At 49.1% G+C, this 9,628-nt stretch overlaps 1 protein-coding gene across 1 annotated transcript; it reads right to left on the bottom strand.

The window, feature by feature from the left end:
• Positions 1–470: 470 nt before the first annotated feature.
• LOC101991777 (serine protease inhibitor A3N-like) lies at positions 471–8,733 on the bottom strand. The gene is made up of 5 exons (XM_013347520.2): positions 8,642–8,733; positions 6,072–6,725; positions 3,390–3,663; positions 2,309–2,459; positions 471–1,414 (listed from the first exon to the last, which is right to left on the bottom strand). Exons 2-5 carry the CDS (start codon positions 6,706–6,708, stop codon positions 1,214–1,216), a joined length of 1,263 nt encoding a protein of 420 aa, XP_013202974.1. The 5' UTR covers positions 6,709–6,725; positions 8,642–8,733; the 3' UTR covers positions 471–1,213.
• Between the last annotated feature and the right edge of the window lie 895 nt (positions 8,734–9,628).

Genomic DNA, 9,628 nt, shown 5'->3' with positions numbered 1-9,628 from the left:
CTTTCTTCTTTTGCTAAACACCCAGGATTCTTAGAAATGCCCACATTGCAGGGTACCCTGTCAAAAGCACTTTTTTTTGGTCATCTGACCACCATCTCATCTTCCTCTGACCTCAGCACAGAGGTCACATTTGTGTACTCTCTGTGAAGCATCCAGAGCTTGTTTCATGTTCCACCTGCTCGCCACCATAGTGATGCCTTTGAGGAAGACAGTTCCTCAGGCATGAGGAGACTTGGAATAACATCCCACCAGTCACAATTTCTAGCTGTGACATCATGGGAAAATGACTAAGCTCTGTTCCTCAGTTTCCTCTTCCATAAAAAAAAAAAAACAACTGATAATAACATGTAGGTTAGTGGTCCATCACAAAAGTCAGAGACTGTAAGTGACATTTTCTAGTATACTCTTGTCACTAGAGCCACTCCTCTGCCAATCGGAACTGAGTGAACACAACCTGGCCACCTTCTGTGCAGTTATGTGAGTTATACATTTATTGCATTAGTGAAAGCCCTGTATTTTGGGTAAGGAAGGGGAGGTGTCCATCTATTGCATGATGTTGGCCAGTGGGGAACCTAGGAAAAGGCGCCTTTGCCCCAAGTAGGTAGAGTAGGGGAAAGGAGCTGAGCTGACCAATCGACTCCATGCAGAAGCAGGAATAGCTTCTCCACAACAGTGCCAGATGTGGACAGGCCCAGGGGTCCTGAAGGGACACTTGGTGGCAGAGCCTGGGTGAGGAAAAGTTTGAGGCAGGAACTGGGCACACACTGGTCCCAGATGCTGGAAACACAGAGAGGGCAGCAGGTTCGTTTCTCAGTCCGGGGCCTGAAGTTCACAAAAAGGGCCTAAATCTTGAATAATCCCATGAAGCCTGTGAAGGCTGAAAGCAGATATAACAATAGCACAGGTAGGGCCTGAGCCTACCTGCCAGGGCCCACGCTTTGGGCAGAGGCACATACAGGAGAGGTAGCAGGGAGTGGCCACGGAGTCAGAGTTCAGTCTCAGGAGCATGAGCTAGTGCAGCCTAGAGGACAGGAACCTGACACTGACTGTCCACAGGACCCTGTGCATGTGTGAGTCATACAGTTAGTCACTGCCACTGTCCAGTCCAGGCACAGCACAGCCAATCAGAGTATGGAGGCCAAAATGCACATAGAGACCCACATACAGACTTAATCCCTGGCTCCCAGGAGGAAGCCTCACCACTTGGGAAGTTCTAGTTTTCCTTGGGATTTGTGACTTTGGCCATAAAGAGTGAAGACTGAGTATCTGTGTCAGAGATAATCATCAGGAACGGCCTGTCTAAATGCACTTCCAGAGGATCCAAAATTAGAGCCGATCCCACCATCATCATTCCTGTGGCAGCTGCTGCTTCTGTGCCTGTCTCAGCCACGTCCAGCACAGCCTTGTGGACCACCTGTAGGAGAAAGACGTCACTCACTGGAGACCAGGCAGGGCAGGAGAGGAGTCCTGGAGCAAGCATTGACTGCTGGCCTCAGACACTGGTGAGCTTGTTTGTTCCTGCCATGAGCTCTACCCCTGGGGTTTCCAAGTCTCTGCTCAGGGTGTGAGATGAGGCACACTCTGGGTCTGCTCTGTCTCTGAGAATCTCTGCTGATCTCAAAGCCACTACACACTGAGGATGGGTGGAGCCAACACCAGTCCATACTGCACAGGCCCCTTCTCAGGAAAACCACAGGGAGCAGCCAGTGTGTCTCCTTGGGAATACAACAGTAATGCGCGGGGCATGGCTTCTCTTTCCTAGACTGCCATGATCTGCGGGTACAGAGTAGAGCCCGGGGCTTAAGTGGGCACTGCACAGAACACCAGGCATTGCCATGCTGTGCATCTGGGAATGTAACGTGCGGTCCTAAGGCATCTTCTCTCCTATTCTTAAGTTTTTCATCTCAACTGCATACATCAGTTGTTATTTCCTTTACTGCTCCAGTTCTGTGTGCTAGACAAGAACTGCTGGGGTGGCTGTGAGCGAAGAAGCTGAGACTGGAAGGCTTTGCCCTGCAGTCAATTGTGGGAGGCATCCACACCACAGTGCTGGTTGGTGTGATTGAGGGCCAAAGGCCAAGCACAGGCTCCTTCCCACCAAGGCTCCTGGGTGAGGTTATGTTCACAGGTTAGAGGAGAATTGGCTGCACGGTATCCAGCAGGAGTACATGTATCTAGGCTGTAACCCAGCTCTCCCTGGATGAGGGAATCTCAGAATTGCAGGTTTTCTCACACTTTGTCATCTCCCACACACCTGCCCTCACCACCCACATTCACCAGTGAAAACACCCAGTGTGTCTTGGCTTACCTGAGAGACGCTCAGGTCTTTGGCCCCTGTGATCCCAGAAAGGTCAGCCTTTGTGGAGAAGAGTTCCCTGATGCCCAGCTGGGGAAGGGATCTCTCCAGGCTGTAGGCAGTGGAGATGGAGAACTTGGGCAGGGAGAGCTCATCGATTTTCCTGAGAATGGAAAGAAAAATGTAAGAGTCACGTCACTATATGTTTCAAACTTTCGGAACCTTTCAAAGCACACTGTAGCTGGGCAGCTCTGCACCCCACCCTCTCACTGGGAAGAAGTATTCTTTCCATTAGTGCCTCCTTCACATCATTTGCTTTTCGTGTGGCCTTAATTACCCATCAGTGCTGGAGAGGCAACGGGGCATGGTACCAGCTGTGTCCTTTCCAGAAACGCTTTGCTCCCAGGTCCACAAATGCAGTCCTTCCCTTGTCGTGTGGACTCAGACTCCATCTCATGAGCCACCTGTTTACAACTGCACACCCTACCTGAATTCAGCTGGTTTTTAGCCTTAGACCTTCCTCTTCTCAATCTCACAACTCATTATCTTTTAACAAGTCAAATAATATTGGTTTCATTTCTGTCTCCCTAATCTCTCTTCCTAAGTTGCACGATGAGCCCACAAAGGTAAGAAATTTTGTGCTTTAGCTTCTGATATACTCTCTGGGTTTAATCAGAACATGGCACATAGTAGGTCTTCAAGTCATCATTGCACACTGGTGAATGAATAAGTGATGAGGGGATGCAATGGCTGCACAGGGCAGAGCTGATTCTCAGAGCTGATCTCCTCTCACCCTCACTCCCTCTGCCCTCCAACATCCATGCAAGATTCCGTGTAATTACAGCCTGGGAGACACAGGAATCCTCAGCTCCTGCTCTAGCTGATGTCATCTTGTGAACAACAAAAATGACTGAAAACGCAGGCCCCACACTACAGAGTCAGCAGAGGTAAATCCACTCCTATTCTGCCGGTTTCTGCGGACTCTCCACCCATTATACTAGGTGCTAGTGAGCTTCTGAGGTACAGGGACACTGGCCTCAGGCTGACAGTAGGATAGGGACCCAGGCCAGCTCTAGTTCCAGAGGACACATACCTGGGCCTCAGAGAGTCCCTCCACTTTCTCAGGGTCTCTGGCTGCAGGCTGGCTTCCACCTGCTGCATCTTGCCTTGGTCAGGGAGGATGAACAGGGCGCTGGCATTGCCTCTGTACTTCAGCTCCACCACAGTGCAGAACAGCTCCTCATCCCGGAAGTAGGGTATGGTCAGAAACTTATCGTGCATCATGGGCACCTTCACTGTCCTCTTGTTGTCCAAATAGAAGTTAGACTCACGTGTTCGCTGAGGGTTAAAGGGCATCCTCCATTTCCCTAAATGTGGAATAGGTCATCAGCTTGTAAAGCAGCAGAGAGACCCCACCTCCACCCTGTTTCTGCCCCATTCCCCAGTCTTGACACTCTTCCACAATCCATCTGCCACAGCACCGAGTTCCCTCCTGGTTACATAATCTAGGTCAGAAAAAAAAAACAAAAACATTGGCAGATGCAGAACTGTGAGTGAGAACTGATCCGCAGGCTTGGAAAGGGAACTCACACCAAAGCTTCCCTACTTGAGGGAGCTGAAAAACAGCTGGGGATCTGAGGCTGGGGTGTGTACCAGACTTAAAGTGAAGGTGCTGAGACCGGGGCCTGGGAGAGTTGGGGAACCCTTCTTCCTCAGGGGACCCATGTCTCGAAGACAGTCCCTGGTGGGACAGGTTTTAGGGAAAACAGGACAAAAGAGACTCTATTCTCTCACACTCTGATGTTTGTCAATGTTTGTGTTTTAATAAATAAAGCTTACCTGAAGATCAGAGTACAAAGCTAGCCAGGCAGTGGTGGCACACATCTTTAATCCCAGCAGCCACACAATAACTTGTGTGGCTAATGCAATAAAGTCTGGGTGGTAGTGGTGGTGCTTGCCTTTAATACCAGCATTAGAAAGGAATATAAAGCAAAATGAGATAGGAACTTGCTCTCTTTGAGTCTGAAAATGTCATGGAGATAAGAACTCTCTAGCAGTTGGCTGCTTTTCTTTTCTGATCTTCAGCTTGAACCCCAAAATCTGTCTCTGGGTTTTTATGATTATTGGTCCACTTTAATAGAAGTCAATGCCCAAAGTCAACAGTAGGTTTAGATTGAAACTCATGAGGTTTGCAACTTCCCTGGGTTGGATTACCAGGATCCCATAATTGGTTGACTGAGACATGGGTAATGAATCCTCTTCTCCCACGTTGGCTATGTTCTTGTCCATGAATCAAAAATATCCGACTCAGACTTCCACTACATCCCAAGTACATGTGACTATCTGCAATACACCCTGGGTGGAGAGGGGGCCTTGGTACTTTGACAATCACTTGGGATCCGGATCCAGCCCATAAACATACATCCTCACCTCACAGCTAAGCAGCCTTGGAGCTTGTGTCCTGTGTCCAGCAGAGGGAGACACACCCTGCGGTCCCATCCTTCAGGCCATCTCTCTGCTTCCCCTCTTTTCAGAGCACAGCTGCTCTGGAGCCATCCTGGACTTTGTCCTCTGTCCCCCTGTCCTCCTCTGTCCATGGTCAATTGGTTTTCTGTCTATAGTCCCAGAGGCAGCACTCCACCTGCCCTGGACTATTCAAAGTTCAGAGTCCCAAATCCATCCCAGCTCTAGTCTCATGGAGCTTTTTACCTGGCATTATTGTGTGGACCATTGCCCCACTCCTTGGTCTATCACAGAGTTTTGCAGGTGTGGCCTCTGGATGTCTCCCTACCAACCCTTACCCGCAGCAATTCCAGCCTCGTCTCCCAACTTTCTTATCTCCCTGTCCCAGGAGTGTGTCTTTAGTACTGTGACCCTGCAGGCTGCCTGGGTTCCTAATTTTACAAACTAAGATTCCACGAAGCAGTCAGACACTAAACACTGACCACTGGCTGGCTGACACCTCCCTCTCACTAATGGCTTCTCCTCAGTCCTTGCTTTCCCATGACCAGGTCCAGCATGACAGAAAAGGCTCAGGGGAGAGGCCCAGCAGAGAAACTCCCCATAATAATTGTGAACCATGCTACTTTCCCTTTAAGATTGGTGTTCCCAGGCTCCTTAGGTCAGGAAGGACCTGGATCCTCCTAGGGATGAGGTTCCCCAGCAGATGGACTGTGTAGGAGAGTATTAGACATGGCGGAGTGGGTTGAGTGAGGGACTCCGGTGTAAATTGAATGCAATTGGCTCCCATAAGCTCAGGGGGAGTGGAATTATTAGGAGCCGTGCCTTTGTTAGAGTAAGTTTGGTCTTGTTGGAGGAAGCATGTCACTGTGGAGGTAGGCTCTGAGGTCTCATAAATGCTCAAGATACCACCCAGTGTCTCCGACCACTTCCTGTTGTTTACAAGATGAGGGCCTGTCAGGTACCACTCCAGCACCATGTCTGCTGCACACTGACATGCCCCATCATGATGATAATGGACTGAACCTCTGACCTGTAAGTGAGCCCACCATTCGGTTAAATGTTTTCCTTTATAAGAGCAGCCGTGGTTATCGTGTCTCTTCACAGCAATAAAACATTGACCAAGTTATCTAGTGTACAGAGAGAAGACATGACTTCTGCACAGTCAGATAGGAAGTAATGCATGTTAGTAATCAGAAGTTAGGCACCCATGTCTCCAAGGCCATGAGCCTCTCATTTCCAGTGCTCAGTGTATGAACACAAGGTACACAGCCAACACCATCTCCAACCCCCATAAAACAGGGCCCATCCTCACCTTTAAAGTAGATGTAATTCACCAGCACCATTAATGCACTCTTATCCAGGCCTGAGACCAGGTCCTTGATCTTCCCATGGGTCTGTTTCCTCACATAGTCATTGATGAGGTTTTTGACTTCATGAGGCTGCTGGAAGTCGACACTTGAGGCCTCAGCTTGGTAGAGGGCCCTTGCCTTCTCCTTGAACTCTGCCAGGATCTGCAGGTGCTTTTCAACAAACATGGTGCTGCCTATATTGATCTGCACCTGGTTATTTGGCTGACTGAGCATGAGGAGGAGCTGCCCAAATCCCCGGTGGATGTCTGCCTCAGGGGTCTCTGTGAGATTGAACTTGAGACCTTCTAGAATCTCTTGCAGGGTGTTGTTGTTTGCTCCCAGGGACAGGACGGCCAAGGCAGCTGAGATGCTGAGTGGGGAGAAGACGATGTTTTTATCTGGATTCTCCAAAGCCAGCTCCTTGTAGAGGCTGAAGGCGAAGTCGGTGTTGATGGAGGCCAGTGTTAGAATGTCCACTTTACTCATGTTGTTTTTGTCTTCCTGAAGTTCGGTGTCACTTCCCAATGTTCCATCTGGTTGGCAGAGAACAGCAGGGCAGAACCCAGCAAACAAAAGTACAAGAGCTACAAGGATGGCCATTGTCTCTCTTCTCCTGGCTGAAAAGAAAGACCTTTTGAGTCTGGGAGGGTCAGGTGGTGTCCTGATCATTTCCTATTCCTCCTGCCTAGCCTGCATTATGTCCCTGCTCTGCTGCCCCTTTCTATCTTTGGGGTCATCCATAGGAAGTGCTCTGGCCACTCAAATGGCAGCATCAGATCCCATGTATGCTGTTACCACTGGGTAAAGCAATGCTGTAGTAATCAATTTCCTCATAGAGAGTCAGGATCCATAGAGACGAAGGGACATGCCAGAGTTACAAAGGAAGGAAAAGAAGAAACTGGGGATGGGCAAAAGCCTTGTGTAATCGTACTTTCTTTTTCCATTTTCTTCCTTGTTATAAGGACTCATTAGAAACAATAAATACTCTTAATTTGCAATTGTGTCCTACTTGGAATCATCAACATCGAGTCAGGACCCGGTGAGGGATCCTTTAATTAGATTAGTAGCACATGGGCCACCCAACCAAACTTCCTGATGACATGTCTATGACATCTCATCACCCTGGGCTGTATCTGGGTCACCTTTCTGGGCATGGGTGGGATAAATGGGTGGAAGCCTTCTAGACAGTCAGTGCCTGACCAGAGTCATTGCTCCCTTGAGAATGGGCATTAGAAGGGCCAATAGGATTTTGTTCTTTCAGCCCTGCCTGGATGCCACATGGTGGTTGTGTCTCAGCTTGGAAGACCTCCTACGAAGAAGAAAAAAATGGCTTCCCATTGTCTGACTCCTGAACCATATTTAATTTCTACTGTTAGGATGGCTATGTTTTATCAAGCAAATGGGTGGACATCTCTGGGAAGCCTGGTGAGTGGCCCAGGACACATTATTAGTGAAAGTGTCAGGCTTATTGTGGTAATTGGGAGTATTTGCAGGGAATGTTCAGAGGGCCATCTCCTCCACACACCCGTGGAGTAGGAGCGGCAAGCATCCTAAAAGATCACATTTGAAAGCTTGTGATCATGGTAAACATTGGTGCCCAGCTTTAGCCTCTCTCCCCCCATAGGTGAGTTCAGAAGAGAACTACAGACTCTAGAGGAAAGGGATGACGGCGAAGACAGATGGGGGTGGGGGGAGAAGACAAGATGGGGAGACGAAGTAGGAGTGAGAAAGTGGAGTGAAGAGGGGGAAGGAGAAGAGGTACAGGAGGGAGGGGTAGGATGAGGGAGCCAAGGGAGAGACGGAGGGGAGAGAAGACTAGAAGAACATAGGAGGGGAATGTAGGAAGGAAGTGAGGGAGGTGTTGGAGCTGAGCCACGTGTCCCCAGGGCTGTCACATGACTGCAGAGGGGCCAGGGTCTTCAGCTGCCTCTACCCTGTGTTTTCAGTTAGGCTGATGCATTCATTTCTTTGAAAACTGATTCAACTATATTTCACCTCAAAATTATTTCCATAGAAAACCTGCTAGTCTGTTTCTGCAGGAGACTTGGCTATGTGGCTAAACTGTTGTCTTTTTTTCCTGGTTATGAGAGGGTGGAGCTCTTCCTCTTAGCCATGAGTTTTCCTGGGGAATTGGGGTTTCTGATACCAAGGCATCCCCTGTCAGCTACAAGCATTGTAGGGCTGCCACTGCTCCCAGGGGGACTCTGCAGCATTCCTGTCTCCCCAAGGCTATGACAGCAGGACCTAGTCTAGATAAGGTCTCAATACTTTCTCCCTGTGGAGGGTGGGAAGGAGCAGGCTCCATTCAGTCTCCAGGAGCAGAGCCCATAACACCCGCATCTTCCACAGACAGGAAGACTTAGACAGATAAGAAGATTTATAGGCACCCAGAAGTGTCCCCTGACTCCAACCCAGTGCCCTAGGAAAACTCCTCACCCCCACCCTCCAAACAAGACCCCTGGTCACTGCCAGCACTGCAGTCCTGGAAAAGCTCCTTCCACTGTCCCCAGAGAGAAGGGATCATGGGCATTACCTGCAGAGCTGCCAGTGTCTGTGACAGCAGAATCCAGTGTTTGGGGTTGCTTCCCTCCTGGGGTGCTGGTCTTTGATGCACACTCAGGTCTATTTATCCCCACCAGGGAACCTCCCACCTCTTAGGAAATGCTGGCATGTACAAGGTGCACTTTGTGACCTGACCGGAAGTTGGCAGGCAGGATGATTCTATTAACATAAATTTAGAGACTCTAGCTAGCAGAAACACCTGTCACTGTGTTCCAATCCATAAGGCAGCTGCACCTGGATTTCAAGGTCGTAGCTTCTTTTTCTGCAATGCTTCAAAGTTCAGTTTGCAGCTGGGGAGTAGTCAGAGGCAAAAAGACAAATCCAATCTGCGTTTGTGTAGCCGTCCCTTCTGGCAGCAATGGGAATATTCTCAATAGAGACTCGCTCTGCCCTCTTTGGAGTCAGACTTCTGAAGGGAAGCTGCCTTGTCTGGCACTGAAGGGGAACACCTGAAAGGATTCTGTGTCTGCAGAGCCTGGCAGGCTGATCTGAATTTCAATACTGGAGAGAGATGGGAACATTGCAGGGCCAGAGACTAATTACCTTCTCCTGGGCTAAGTGCTGCCTCTCTGGAACAGCCTGTTTGCCTCCTGTGTATATGCACTAAACCCCGTGACAATAGATTCTATTAGTTTATAGACAATATGCTTCAATCCAAAAGCTAAGAATGCCAGCAGATAGTATCTTTAGCCTGCAAATAAGTTCCCCATCCTGATTCACTTGCCTCTCTGAGGTTTCCATCTCTGCATCTCAAACTTGCTTTGACTTGTAGCTTTCTTTGTGTAGTTACGCTATAACGTTTTCATGAATCTGCTTCCACACTGAGACATGGAATTTGGGTAACCTACGTCTGTGCTCTCAGGTCATTCGCATTCAGAATGGCTCCAGCATAAAGTATTTCTTAGTCCCTTGAGGATGACCAGTGTGTGTTATGTGTCAACAGTGTGAATAGAGACTC

The sequence above is a fragment of the Microtus ochrogaster genome, chromosome 1, assembly GCF_000317375.1.
Source record: "Microtus ochrogaster isolate Prairie Vole_2 chromosome 1, MicOch1.0, whole genome shotgun sequence".
Lineage (NCBI taxonomy): Eukaryota > Metazoa > Chordata > Mammalia > Rodentia > Cricetidae > Microtus > Microtus ochrogaster.
The sequence above is the reverse complement of the archived record's forward strand: the minus strand, read 5'-3'. Positions and strand labels throughout refer to the sequence as shown.